This window comes from Hyaena hyaena, unplaced genomic scaffold, assembly GCF_003009895.1.
Source record: "Hyaena hyaena isolate Hyena2069 unplaced genomic scaffold, ASM300989v1 scaffold_287, whole genome shotgun sequence".
Classification (NCBI taxonomy): Eukaryota; Metazoa; Chordata; class Mammalia; order Carnivora; family Hyaenidae; genus Hyaena; species Hyaena hyaena.
This window is the reverse complement of record NW_024080919.1, coordinates 791,157-806,344: the sequence shown is the minus strand read 5'-3', so window position 1 is coordinate 806,344 and position 15,188 is coordinate 791,157. Positions and strand designations below refer to the sequence as shown.

At 41.4% G+C, this 15,188-nt stretch overlaps 1 protein-coding gene across 6 annotated transcripts in view; it reads left to right on the top strand.

Moving 5' to 3' along the window:
- Positions 1–1,112: 1,112 nt before the first annotated feature.
- The window catches only part of CSPP1 (centrosome and spindle pole associated protein 1), a 129,719-nt gene continuing 115,643 nt past the window's right edge, over positions 1,113–15,188 (top strand). For 5 of the 6 annotated variants that reach the window (XM_039246974.1, XM_039246973.1, XM_039246972.1 and 2 more), the window contains exons 1-3: positions 1,144–1,233; positions 2,377–2,523; positions 11,981–12,089. In XM_039246974.1, coding sequence (XP_039102905.1) covers positions 2,519–2,523; positions 11,981–12,089 — 114 coding nt within the window. In that variant the 5' untranslated portion in view covers positions 1,144–1,233; positions 2,377–2,518. Of the gene's footprint in view, positions 1,234–2,376; positions 2,524–11,980; positions 12,090–15,188 lie in introns of all 6 variants that reach the window. The other variant, XM_039246975.1, reaches the window with a different exon arrangement.

Here is a 15,188-nt window from a genome sequence, read left to right as displayed (position 1 = left end):
GTCAGCATTGCCCAAAATACTCTCATTATTATTATTTTTTTGGCCTGGGGGCTCAAAATTAATCTTTAAAAATAGAGCTCAGAGATCTTTACCATCTGTCTTAACTTCCTCCGCTCTCCAGTAGTGTTTCAAGGTTCTCTAAATGTCTGTAGGTGCTTCTATAACCGTTACCTTGCATTGTAATAATGTATTTATTTGGAATTTTTTCTTTTCACTGTATGCTTTATAGTTCAGGACATTCTGCTATCAGCCGTGTCCTGCACTCTTAGTACGGTTCGTTGCAAAGAGCTAAAACAAAGCCATTACAATGACCAAATCCAGGGGCGCCTGGGTGCCTTAGTCGGTTAAGCGTCCGACTTTCGCTTAGGTCATGATCTCGCGGTTCGTGGGTTCGAGCCCCGCGTCGGTCTCTGTGCTGACTGCCAGCTCAGAGCCTGGAGCCTGTTTCAGTCTGTGACTCCCTCTCTCTCTGACCCTCCCCTGCTCACGCTGTCTCTCTCTCTCTCTCCTAGAAATAAAAAAATATAAAAAAAAAAAGACCAAATCCAGACTCCTGCCTGCGGTTTTGACATTAGCTTACATTTGAAGAAAATTTGTTGTTAAAATCCTCCTACGAAGTAATTTAGGAAAAAAGATTCTTAGTTCCACTTTTCCTGGGAAGCTAAGGATCTCTTCGCTAACGGTGGCACATGGCCGCTCAGTACCGGGGTGAATGGAGTATGTGGGAAGTAGTAACGAAGACCCAGGACAAAACGCTGACCCGACTCCCGGGAGAAGAGAAATGCGGAAAGGTTTGCCGACACCTTTTCTCTCTCTGCCACCCCTACCCGTTTTTCTTTCCATGCCGCCTGGGGCTTGGAAGGTTTGGAGGGGCTGGAATCGGTTTCGCTCGGGAAGAAATTCCCATGGTTCGGGAGCTCCCAGTCGGAGCAGAACTGGGCGGCGGAGACCCCAGTGGGCTTGCAGCCTGGTCGTGCGGACGGCGGGGAGGCTGTGCGGCCTCCGGGAGGCTAGGGGGCGCCCGACCGCGCGACCGTGCCTCCGCGGCCGGAGCGGGGCGGGGCCGCGGCTGGCCGTTGGGGAAGGGCGGGGGAGGGCTCGGCTTAAGAGGCGGAGCCGCGGCCGGCGGCGGGTCGCGGTGCTGCCGTCCCCGCGGGCTGCCGCCGCCTCTCGGCCCGCGAAGAGCGCCTCCGGGCGCGGTGCGTCTTCCCGGCCGCGAGCCCGCGCTTCTGAGTAAGCGTTGGTCAGCCGCGGGTGGGGAGCGGGCCTGGCGGGGTGCGGGCGGGGAGGCGGCGTCCCGGGGCGGCGGCGGCCACAGTGGCCGCGGGGCTGGAGCCGCGGGCTGTGGGCTCCTCCGCCGGGGGAGTCTCGCGGCCGCCGGGGTGCGCTCGCGGCCTCGCGGCTTCGGGGCTGGGGGCGCTGGCGGAGGCGCGGGGTCCCGGGCTTGGTCTCCCAGCGGAGGGCTGGGGGCGGCTCGGTGTGGGCGGGGGGGGGGTCCCGCCGCTGCGGGGTGGCTCGGGGGCGGGGCCCTGGTCACGCGGTCCGGACGCCGGGGGCCCCTCGGGCGCGGGTGCTGTGGAGACCCGGTTGCCTGACGACGCGCCGACGCTCCCCCGGCGGCCGCCGCCCGCGCGTCCCGCTCGCCCTCCTTCCCCGCGGCCGCGCTCCCCCGGGCGCCCGTCCTCCGCTCGGCGTCGGGTAATGGTTAACGGCTGCTGATGCTTATGCTCTTGGCGCGGTTCTCAGTGCTTTGCTTTGCAAGTAAAATGTACTTAATCACAGCAGCCCTGTGAACTCGGTCGTGTTGTCTTCCTCTGGCTCCTTGCGCTCGAGTCTCTCCTGATTGCCTTCATTTTAGGATTGTTATCTGGGATTTGGATCCAGCTTTAAGGAAATGTTAGCAGTGGGACTCATGTCTTGAGACAGGTTGGCTCTCAAGACTATAGGATTAAGAGGTTTACCTTGAATTTCTGGGAAGCAGACCAACAGTTTCCAAACCCCTCAGAAAATACTGTAACCTAATAGCAAACCATATGGGTTGGAAAAAGCCAGTTACCCTCAGGGAGGCTCAGCTTTATATGAAAGAATGGCATGTCGTGTGTACAAGCAAGAAAAACATCCCACGGAAATCCGTAAGATGCTGCTTTCTTTTCTGCATATTTCTTCTCACTAGGAGGGTACTGACTTTGTGGTGGTTAAAGAGCTGCTGAAATGCTCCCCAGGTGTGGAATTTTCGGTCTCCTTCAGTACAGGTGACCTTCTGAAAGGGAGCAGGTGGTTTTAAATAGGATACATTGGGATAGGATGGTTGAGTACAGTTTGTCTCAAATGAAATTTTCAGATCAGTGTGATTGATTTATTACCAGCTTTGATTAGATTTCAGACTGTTCTTGTGACATCCTGACTTGCGTTCCCATTGTCCACTGAGTGGGAGACAGAGGTGTTTGAGCAAGGATCCTGGAAATTTTGCATTACCCAAAGGCTCTCTAACTTAGGCTGCTGTCCTTAGTCACCATTAATGATGTAAGTTGCTAAAGGACCTAATAGTGTGCTTATATATTTACTCTATCTGTATCCTAACCCTCAACCTTCCTTTCTCCCACCAGTTACTTGTTGGCCACTTTTAGGGGGGTTTGTCAAAATTTGGGTGTGCCCATGGAAGCAAGTTGCTCATGTGGGTCTCATCTGCCAGGAGAAAAAGATGAATAAGCACTTTTCATTTGGTGGAAAATCTCTGAATGGATGGGAAATGGGAAACGCTGTCCTGGCTAACCTCATCCCATGTCTTTCTTCTAAAACTCTTTCACAGGCTCCTCCCTGCACACCACACACATGTTACCAGTGTCTCTGCTATTTTGTCCCAAGCCCTGTTCTCCCTCTATCTAGGGTCTCTTTTTCAAAGCAGTCTTTTCTCCTATAGCTTTAATGATCATTTAAAGAACTGCTAAGCCCTTCCCACCCCCCATCTTGGACTCTATTCTGAATTCCAGACATATTCAAATTGTTTCTTCATATTGCTGCTGAATCCCTTATGGGTATCTCCCATCAGTCTGGCCAGATGGAGCCCAGGGTGCATTATGCCGTTCAAATTTGAGGGGGGGTCCATACCTTACACTTTCCATCCCCCTAGAATCTAGAACAATGTCCTATAGGAGAGAGGTTACTTTCTGTTCCGTATGCTTCCATGGTGAGGAGGAAATTTACACTTCGCTTGAGAGGGAAAACGATGGGAACATTTGCCCCTCTCTTTGTGATTGAAGAAATTGGGTGAAAGAATTGGGTATGCTCAGTTCTGGGTCCTCTCTGTTTTTTAGATTCACCAAGGCCTAGCACAATGAATGCCAGCTCTAGTCTGCTTATGTTCCTATCTATATGATAAGTATAAAGGGCCTAAGTTTAAGGTTTAGATATGTTGGGGCGCCTGGGTGGCTCAGTTGGTTAAGCATGTGGCTTCAGTTCAGGTCATGATCTTACAGTTTGTAAGTTCGAGCCCCACATTTAAAAAATTTTTTAAAAAAAGGTTTAGATATGTTGATTTAGATTATGATAATCAAGTATCAGTTACTGGTGATTTAAAATCCAGTGTACTTTCGGGGCACCTCGGTGGCTCAGTCGTTTGAGCATCTGACCGGCTCAGGTCATGATCTCACAGTTTGTGGGTTTGAGCCCTGCGTCGGGTTCTGTGCTGACAGCTAGCTCAGAGCCTGGAGCCTGTTTCAGATTCTGTGTCTCCTTCTCTCTCTGACCCTCCCCTGCTCACACTGTCTGTCTCTCTGTCTCTCAGAAATAAATAAAAACATTTTCAAAAAATCCAGTGTACCTTGGAGGTTTCTTTAAAAAGATGATTACCATTGTATATAAAAACTATGAAAATGTAATAACAATAAAACAGCCATGATTTGTTGAATTTTTTTTTCAGTGCCAGGTGTGCCACACATTTTATATGCATCATTTTGTTTTTCTTCATAACAGCTCTGGAGTAGATATTTCTGTGGGTGAGGAAAGCAGAAGGAAGGTTAAGGAACGTATTGAGGTTGATCAGATCGAGTTAATTAGTGAGGAAATTAGGTTTCAAATCCAGGTCTTTCAGTTAAACTTTTCTTAAAAACTGTTTATCATCTACATGCTCTGTAGATAGCTGCTGGTGGGGGGAGCAGCTTGGTAATATCTTAAAAGTTGTGAGTGATTTTGCATTGTAGGGTGAAGGAAGATAAAAAATACCTTTAAGGTTTCTTTTAGCTGATTTTTCTTGTAACTTAATCTTTACTTTTAAAAAACTTTTAGACATTGATTTATTTATTTTGAGAGAGAGTGTGCATGCCCAAGTGGGGTAGGGGTAGAGAGAGGAGAGAGAGAATCCTAAGTCACTGCAGAACCGGACTCGGGGCTTGATCGCACAAACTGTGAGATGATGACCTGAGCTGAAACCAAGAGTCAGATGCTTAATCCAAACGAGCCACCCAGGTACCTTTGTAACTTAATTTTAAAGATATAAATAATCTATTTTGTACTTAGGCTGTGCCCATCAACTCAGAAATCTGTGTGATTTCTCTAATTCTTGAATAATTTTGTGGTTGAAATATGTTTTATGTAAGCTATCATCTGCTTGAAGGAGTGAGAAAGAAAAAAGTGGCCGTGGCAGCTGGAAGCTGGACTCTACTATTTATCAGCAAGGCCTTGGTGTTGCTAGGAACTGGCCTGGCACTGCGGCTTCGGCTTATTGTTCTTCCACTGAAGATAAACAGTTGCACAGAACATCAGCGTTTGACAAAGCTGTTCTGTGTCTGTGTGATAGGTCAAGAGAAAAAGAATACCACTCCATAATCCTGTCCAAACACAGACAAACATGAATGTTACCCAAGCCACAGAAGACCAGGCATCACTTCTTCCAGCTGATAAGTGACTGCTGGCTTTTAATCAGTTACAGCTTTAGATAAGATTTGCTAACATGATCAATCATAGAATTACCCTCACTTTCTGACAGCTTTCAATCTTGAGCAAAGTTCTGCTCACAAATCACTTAAGTTGCAAATCCTGTTAGTCTCTTCTAACACCTTCATGGTTAGATACTCCAGAGATCCCCGTGGTGGGTGTCTAGGAGGCATCCCTTAATGCAGTGAGTAATAATAAGCCCAACGAGTTTAACCACAAAAATGTTCCAGGTGGGTGTTTGGAGGGCGTTTGCAGGAGAAAGCTTACTAGTATCTTTGGCTTTTCAACTTCGTATTAAAGATACTATATTTTAATCAGATAGTAGAACAGAATAAGAAATGATTAAACATATATCTGATGAATGTGATGTTTTAGGTATGGCATGTGTTATACACACAACTACTGTTAAAAATACTACTCTGGTCACATAAAATCAGTTCTGGAATTTGTAATGGATGTTAAAATATAATACTAAAGGAAAATTTTAAGTATGTACTCAAGAGCAATTATTAATAGTGTTATGTAGAGATCTTAGATTATTCAGGTTATCTTTTTACTTTTTTTAGATAATGACATTCCTTCTTAAATTTGTATAAAATTCTGCTTCGAAGTAAATATTATCCCATCGTCTTTTATTTCTATCAGACATAAAATAGGGAAATTAGAGGATTTTAAGAAATGTTTTTAATGTTTTTTATTTTTGAGAGAGAGAGAGAGAGTGTGTGTGTGTGTGTGTGTGTGTGTGTGTGTATGTATGAGTGGGGGAGGGGTAGAGAGTGAGAGAGCGAGAGAGAGAATCCAAAGCAGGCTGATGCAGAGCTTGACCCCATGAACTGTGAGATCATGATCTGAGCCAAAGTGGAATTCTTTTTTTTTTTTTAACTTTTTTTATTATTATTATTATTTTTATTTCTAGGAGAGAGAGAGAGACAGCGTGAGCAGGGGAGGGTCAGAGAGAGAGGGAGTCACAGACTGAAACAGGCTCCAGGCTCTGAGCTGGCAGTCAGCACAGAGCCCGACGCGGGGCTCGAACCCACGAATGTGAGATCATGACCCAAGCGAAAGTCGGACGCTTAACCGACTAAGCCACCCAGGCGCCCCGTCAAAGTTGAATTCTTAACTGACTGAGCCACCCAGGCGCCCCAGAAGTCATTTTTTTTTTTTTTGAAACATGAAAATTATTGTTTGCTGTTGAGCTGTTTTAAATTTTTACTATAAAAAATCTTTTGTCACATTTAGCAAGTTAAAAATGGCTTAAGAATATAAGCTTTTGGTTTGGAATGTATTTTGTTAAAACCATATTTTAAAATCAGTGTTATTTTTGGAAGTAAATAATAAAGTGAAGTTTACATTATGTACTACTTTTTACTTTATTAATTACTTTTCTTCCTTCAAAATGATGAAATGAAGAAATTCACCCCAAAAGAAAGAACAGAAGAAATGATAGCCAGGGACTTAGTCAACACAGATACAAGCAAGCTATCTGAACTATAGTTTAGAATCACGATAATAAGAATTCTATCTGGGGTTGAAAAAAGCATAGAATCCCTTTATGTGGAGATAAAAGAAAATCTAGTTAGGACAAGATTAAAAACGCTGTAACTAGGAAGCATCTCCAATGGATGCCTTAGCGGCAAGGATGGACAAAGCAAAGAAGCGAATTAGCAATTTAGAAGATAAAATTATGGAGAATAATGAAGTAGAAAAAAAAAGAGGGAGACTAAGGCAAAAGAGCATGGTATAAGAATTAGAGAACTCAGTGACTCATTAAAAAGAATAACATTCAAATCATAGGGATCCCAGAAGATGAAGAGAGAAAAAGGGATAGAAGCATTATGTGAATAAGTCATTGTGGAAAACTTAACCTCATCTGGGGAAAGACACAGACATCAAATCCAGGAAGCATAGAGAACTCCCATTATATTCAACAAAACTGACCATCAGCAAGGGATATCCTAGTCAAATTCACAAACTGCTCCAGGCAAGAATTATGAAAGCAGCAAGGGAAAAAAGTCCCTAACCTGCAAGGGAAGACAGATTAGGTTCGCAGCAGACCTACCCACAGAAACTTGGCAGGCCAGAATGGAGTGACAGGGGATATTCAGTGTGTTGAATTGGAAAAAATAGGCAGTCAAGAATTCCTTATCCTGCAAAGCTGTCATTCAAAATAGGAGAGGGGCGCCTGGGTGGCTCAGTCAGTTAAGTGTCTGACTTCAGCTCAGGTGATGATCTCATGGTTTGTGGGTTCGAGCCCCGCCCTGCATCGGGCTCTGTGCTGACAGCTAACTCAGAGCCTGGAGCCTGTCTTCAGATTCTGTGTCTCCCTCTTTCTCTGACCCTCTGCTGCTCATGCTGTCTCTATCTCTCTCTTTAAATTAAAAAAAATAAATAACAAGTTTCCCAGTCAAACAAAAACTAAAGGAGTTCGTGACCACTAAACCAGCCCTGCAAGAAATTTTAAGGGGGACTCTCTGAGGGGAGAAAAGTAAAAAAATAACAGACCAAAAGCAACAAACAATAGAAAGGACCAGAGAACACCACCAGAAACTCCAACTCTACAGGCAACATAATCACAATAAGTTGATATCTTTTAGTACTCACTGTAAATGTCAGTGGACTAAATGCTCCAATCAAAAGACCTAGGGTAACAGAATGGATAAGAAAACAAGATCCATGTATATGCTGCTTACAAAGGACTCATTTTAGATCTAAGGGATGGAGAACCGTCTGTCATGCTAATGGTCTCCAAAAGAAAGTTGGAGTAGCCATACCTGTATCACACAATCTAGATTTTAAAATAAAGACTGTAACAAGAGATGAAGAAGAGCATTACATCATAATTAAGGGGTCTCTCCACCAAGACCTAACAGTTGTAAATATTTATGCTCCAAATGTGGTACACCTAAATATATAAATTAATCATGAACAGACGGAAACTCATTGATAATAATACTATAAAAGTAGGGGACTTCAACACCCTGCTTACAGCAATGGACAGATCATGTAAACGAAAATCAACAGAGAAACAGTGGCTTTGAATGACACACTGTACTGGATGGACTTAACAGATGTATTGAAAACATTTCATCCTAAAGCAACAGAATACACATTATTCTTGAGTGCACATAGAACATTCTCCAGAATAGATCACATACTGGGACATGAATCAGCCCTCAATAAGTACAAAAAGATTGAGATCATACCTTGCATATTTTCAGACCACAACTTGAAATCTGCCACAAGAAAATAATTGGAAAGACCAGGAGTACTTGGAGACTAAAGACCATCCTACTAAAAAATGAGTGGACTAACCAAAAGTTAATGAGGAAATTAAAAAGTACATGGAAGCCAATGAAAATGAAAACACGATCACCCCAAACTTCTGGGATGCAGTGAAGGCAGTCATAAGAGGTAAGTATATAGCAATCCAGGCCTTCCTAAAGGAGGAAGAAAGGTCTCAGATATATAACCTAACCTTACATCTTAAAGAGCTGGAAAAAGAACAGCAAATAAAACCCCCAACCAGTAGAAGACAGGAAATCATAAAGATTAGAGCAGAAATCCATGATACGGAAAACAAAACAAAACAAAAAACCAGTAGAACAGAGCAATGGAACCAGGAGCTGGTTCTTTGAAAGAATTAACAAAATTGATAAACCCCTAGTCACTTTGATGAAAAAGGAATGGACCCAAATAAATGAAATCATGAATGAAAGAGGAGAGGAGAAATCACAACGAACACTGCAGAAATACAAACAATAATAAGAGAGTGTTATGAGCAATTATACACCAGTAAGTTGGGCAATCTGGAGTAATGGACAAATTCCTAGAAGCATATAAACCTCAAAAACAGAAACAAGAAAAAACAAAATTGGAACAGACCTATAACCAGTATAGAAATCAAATGAGTCGTCAAAAATCTTCCAAAAAATGAGAGTCCAGGGCTGGATGGCTTTCCAGGGGAATTCTACCAAACATTTAAAGAAGAGTTAATGCCTATTCTTTTGAAGCTATTCCAAAAAATAGAAATGGAAGGAAAACTTTCAAACTCATTCTACGAGGCCATCATTACCTTGATTCCAAAATCAGACAAAGACCCCACTAAAAAGAAATACACACCAATTTTCCTGATGAACATGGATGCAAAAATCCTCAACAAGGTACCAGCTAGCTGGATTGAACACTACATTTAAAGAATTATTCATCATGACCAAGTGAGATTTATTCCTGGGACGCAGGACTGGTTCAATAGCCACAAAACAATAAACACAATACATCACGTCAATAAAAGAAGGGATAAGAATCACACGATCCTCTCAGTAGATGCAGAGAAAGCATTTGACAAAATACAGTATCCTTGCTTGATTAAAAACCCTTAAGAAAGTAGGGATAGAAGGATTATATCTCAAGATCATAAAAGTAATAAATGAAAGACCCACTGCTAATATCCTCCTCAATGGGGAAAAACTGAGAGCTTTCCCCCTAAGGTCAGGAACATGACAAGGCTGTCCACTCTCACGACTGTTATTTAACATAGTATTGGAAGTCCTAGCATCAGCAATCAGATAACACAAAAGAATAAAGGCATCCAAATTGGCTAGGAGGAGGTCAAACTGTCACTTTTTGCAGACATCATGATACTCTATATGGAAAACCCAAAGACTCTACCAAAAAACTGCTAGAACTGATCCATGAATTCAGCAAAGTTGCAGGATATAAAATCAATGCACAGAAATCAGTTACATTCCTATACACCAATAATGATGCATTAGAGAGAGAAATAAAGGAATTGATCTCATTTACAATTGCACCAAAAACCATAAAATACCTAGGAATAAACCTAACCAAAGAGGTGAAAAATCTATACGCTGAAAACTATAGCAAGCTTATGAAAGAAATTGAAGAAGACACACACATAGAAAAGGAAAAATATTCCATGCTTATGGATTGGAAGAATAAATATTGTTAAAATGTTGATACTACCCAAAGCAATCTACATATTCGATGCAATCCCTATCAAAATAACACCAGCTTCTTCACACAGAGGTAGGACAAACAGTCCTAAAATTTGTATGGAACCAGAAAAGACCCCCGATTAGCCAAAGCAATCCTGAAAAAGAAAACTAAAGGTGGAGGCATCACAATCCTGGACTTTAAGATGTATTATAGAGCTGTAATCATGAAGACAGTATGGTGCTGGCACAGTAATAGACACTGAGATCAATGGAACAGAATAGAGAACCCAGAAATGGACCCACAAACATATGGCCAACTAATCTTTGACAAGGCAGGAAAGAATATCGAATGGAATAAAGGCAGTCTCTTCAGCAAATGGTGCTGGGAAAACTGGACAGCGACATGCACAAGGAGCCAGGACCACTTTCTTTCACTGGAGGAAAGACCTAAACGTAAGGCAGGAAGCCATCAAAATCCTAGAGGAGAAAGCGGGCAAAAACCTCTTTGACCCTTGGTTGCAGTAACTTCTTACTTGACATGTCTCTGGAGGCAAGGGAAACAAAAGTAAAAATGAACTATTGGGACCTCATCAAGATAAAAAGCTTTTACACAGCTAATGAAATACTTAACAAAACTAAAAGGCAACCGATGGAATGGGAGAAGATATTTGCAAATGACCTATCAGATAAAGGGTTAGTATCCAAAATCTGTGAAGAACTTATCAAACTCAACACCCAGAAAACAAATAACCCAGTGAAGAAATGGACAGAAGACATGAATAGAGACTTTTCCAAAGAAATCCAGGTGGCTAACAGACACATGAAAAAATGTTAAACATCACTCATCATCAGGCAAATACAAATTAAAACCACAGTGAGATAGATACTACCTCACACCCGTGAGAATGGCTAAAATTAACAACTCAGGCAACAACAGATGTTGGTGAGGATGCAGAGAAAGAGGATCCCTTTAGCACTGCTGGTGGGAATGCCAACTGGTACAGCCACTCTGGAAAACAATATGGTGGTTCCTCAAAAAATTAAAAATAGAACTACCCTACAACCCAGCAACTACACTATTAGGTATTTATCCAAGGGATATAGGTGTGTGTTTCAAAGGGTCACTTGCACCCCAGTGTTTATAGCAGCGCTACTGACAATAGCCAAAGTATGGAAAGAGCCCAAATGTCCATTGACAGATGAATGGATAAGGAAGATGTGGTGTGTGTGTGTGTGTGTGTGTGTGTGTGTGTGTGTGTGTACGTATATATATATGTGTGTATATATATTTATACACAGCAGAGTATTACCTGGCAATCAAAAAGAATGAAATCTTGCCATTTGCAACCACATGGAGAAGTAGAGGGTATTATGCTAAGTGAAATTAGAGAAAGACAAGTACTATATGACTTCACTCATATGAGGAATTTAAGATACAAAGCAGATGAACGTAAGGGAAGGTAAGCAAAATAATATAAAAACAAGGAGGGTGACAAAACTTAGGAGACTCTCCCAGAGAATAAACAGGGTTGCTGGAGGGATTGTGGGTGGGGGAATTGGTTAAATGGGTGAGGGGCATTAAGGAAGTGACTTTTTGGGATGAGCAGTGGGTGTTCTACATAGGGGATGAAACACTGGAATCTACTCCTAAAATCATAATTGTACTGTATGCTAACTAACTTGGATGTAAATTAAAAATAATAAATGAAAGTTAAAAACAAAAGTGTGGATGTTCTTCTTGGTATTCTTATTTGTACCTTTTTTGTTAACTCAAAATTACCTCCAAATAGTTTTAAAAAAACTAAAAAAAATATGCTTTGATTCATGAATCAAAGTGTGTGTATGTGGGAGAGAAATGATGGTGGTTGTGCATATTCTTTATTTTCAGATGTCATTGGTTTTGGGGGTGGGTTGGGAGAAGCAGTCACCCATGTTTTGGTCAAGCTTATGTGAATTTCTCAATTTGGTAAGTGAAATTGAATATTAAATGTGGGTTAAACCTGCATATTGTTAATTAGCCTAAAAATATTGGGGTAAAACTGTGGTCATTGAGGTGTTTTTTTTTTTTCTTGGTTTGTTTTTTTTTTTTTTAGTATCTGCAAAATGGCTGATAATTTGGATAAATTTATTGAAGAGCAAAAAGCCAAACTGGCCAAAGACAAAGCAGAATTGGAAAATGATCCACCTTACATGGAAATGAAGGTAAAGTTAATAATATTCTTTCAATATGTTTCATTAAAATTGTCTCTGAAGATTAGTCCTGTGTAAAATGCAAAACATCCTCTTTTATGAGTGAGAATCTTTTTTTCATACTTTAGTTTGGGTCCTGTCATTCTGAGTCTGAGAGCCTGACTCCGGACAAAATTACATTGATTTTGAATGCAGTTTTTCTGTGTTTTCTATATGATTTCACTCATATGTGGAATTGAAGAAACAAAACAAAGAAGAGAACCAAAACAACAGGTTCTTAAATACGGAGAACTGGTGGCTGCGAGAGGGGAAATGGCAGGGGTGAAGAGCAGTAAGAGTGTACTTAGAGTGATGAGCGCGGAGTAATGTACAGAATGTGTTTTGTATCTCGCAGTTTGTTCTCTCTTATTAGGGTTTTAATTAATAATTGCTGAGCTTCATAAAATGATGAGACTATTTTTAGTACAAGGCACTTTCAGAATATATAGATCTAAAAAGTTCTCATTCTTTATGAAAAGTATCTTTTAAGTAAGTCAGTGTCTTAAATTTTTTATTTTAATCGAGAATAGTGAATTTATTTGTATTTATTTTGGGATCTTTGCTTTTCAGATTAGAAATTTCTTCAAGTGTTCTTGAAAGCAGTATTTGAAAAACCTTCCTTAAAGCTTTCCTAGTTTTGGTGAAAAAGTGGTTTATCCACTTCGTAAATACTGAGACTATGCTAGATACTATCCGAAGCTCTTCTATAGCACTAATCTGGACAGATGTACCACCTTCTTTTGTGAGTTCAGTGTGTTAATATACAGGATATAGATTAAAGCTGTCCGTCATATAGTCCACTGTAATCACAGTAACCATATATATTGGTATGCCCAAGACAGTCCTGGGTCACCCGTTATCCCATGTCTCATCTGCTATAGCATTCGTATTGACAAAGGCATGGGCATCTGGGTGAGATGGTCAGTAACATTGGCAGTTTAATTATGGGGGAAGTTTACTTACATAGCTAAAAAGTTTGTTGTTTGCTGTGTGTGGAAGAGGCTTAGTTTAATTGTATTCTCTTCATTTTTAAAACTCCGGTATAATTAAAATACAGGTTTATATCAGTTTCTGGTGTACAATATAGTGATTCACCAGTTCTGTACATTACTCCGCGCTCATCACTCTAAGTACACTCTTACTGCTCTTCACCCCTGCCATTTCCCCTCTCGCAGCCACCAGTTCTCCGTATTTAAGAACCTGTTGTTTTGGTTCTCTTCTTTGTTTGTTTTGTTTCTTCAGTTCCACATGAGTGAAATCATAGAGTATTTGTCTTTCTTTGACTTAATTTCACTTAGTATAATACCCTCTAGATTCATCTGTGTTGTTCCAAATGGTGAGAGTTCATTCTTTTTTAAGGCTGATACATATGCCATTTATACACCAATGTGTATAAATGTATATATATACATGTATCTGTTCATCTATGGATAGATGCTTGGGTTGCTTCTATATCTGACTTTTGTAAATAATGCTGCAATAAATATAGGAGTGCATATATCCTTTTGAATTAATGTTTTCATTTGCTTTGGGTAAATACCCAGTAGTGAAAATATAGGAAGCTCCATACTGTTTTCCACAGTGGCTTGTACCAGTTTGTACTCCCATCGACAGAACATGACGGTTCCCTTTTCTCCAGTCTTCACCAGTGCTTGTTTCTTGTATTTTTGAGTGTAGCCATTAATACAGGTGCAAGGTGTTATCTCATTGTGGTTTTGATTTGCACTTCCCTGATGATTGGTGATACTGAGCATCTTTTTGTGTGTTGGCCATCTGTAGGTCTTTGGAGAGATGTGTATCCAGTCCTTTACCCATTTTTATTTATTTATTAAAAAAATTTTTTTTAAGTTTTAAGTTCCTTTCTTTTATTCTTTTTTAAAAAATATACTTTATTGTCAAATTAGTTTCCATACAATACCCAGTGTTCATCCCAACACGTGCCCTCCTCCATGCCGATCACCCGCTTTCCCCTGTCCCCCGCCCCCCATCCACCCTGAGTTTGTTCTCAGTATTTAAGAGTCTCTCATGGTTTGCCTCCCTCCCTCCCCCATGGCTCTCTGTTGAGTTTCTCCTGTTCCACATATGAGTGAAAACACATGGTGTCTTTCTCAACGACTGACTTCACTCAGCATAATACCCTCCAGTGCTATCCACGTTGCTGCACAGGCCAGATGTCATTCTTTCTCATTGCCAGGTAGGATTCCATCGTATAGATGAACCACATCTTGATCCATTCGTCAGCTGATGGACATTTACGCTCTTTCCATGATTTGGCTATTGTTGAAAGTGCTGCTGTGAACATTGGGGTCCATGTGCCCCTGTGCATCAGCACTCCCTCAGGTAAATTCCTAGCAGTGCTATTGCTGGGTCCTAGGGGAGTTCTATTGTTAATTTTTTGAGGAACCTCCACACTGTTTTCCAGAGGGGCTGCACCAGCTTACATTCCCACCAACAGTGTAGGAGGGTGCCCGTGTCTCCGCATCCTGGCCAGCATCTATCGTCTCCTGATTCGTTCATTTTAGCCACTATGACCGGTGTGAGGTGGTGTATCGGTGTGTTTTTAATTTGTATTTCCCTGATGAGTGATGTTGGGCATCGTTTCACGTGTCTCTTGGCCATCTGGATGTCTTCTTTGGAGATATGTCTGTTCATGTCTTCTGCCCATTTCTTCACTGGATTGTTTGTTTTTTGAGTATGGAGCTTGGTGAGTTCATTATAGATTTTAGATACCAGCCCTTTATCCGATATGTCATTTGCAACTATCTTTTCCCATTCCGTCGGTTGCCCATTAGTTTTATGGATTATTTCCTTTGCTGTGCAGAAGCTTTTTACCTTGATGAGATCCCAAAAGTTCATTTTGGCTTTTGATTCCCTTGCCTTTGGAGATGTGTCGAGTAAGAAATTGCTGTGGCTGAGGTCAAGGAGGTTGTTTCCTGCTTTCTCCTCTAGGGTTTTGATGGTTTCCTGTCTCACATTCAGGTCCTTCATCTATTTTGAGTTTATTTTTGTGTATGGTGTGAGAAAGTGGTCTAGTTTCATTCTTCTGCATGTTGCTGTCCAGTTCTCCCAGCA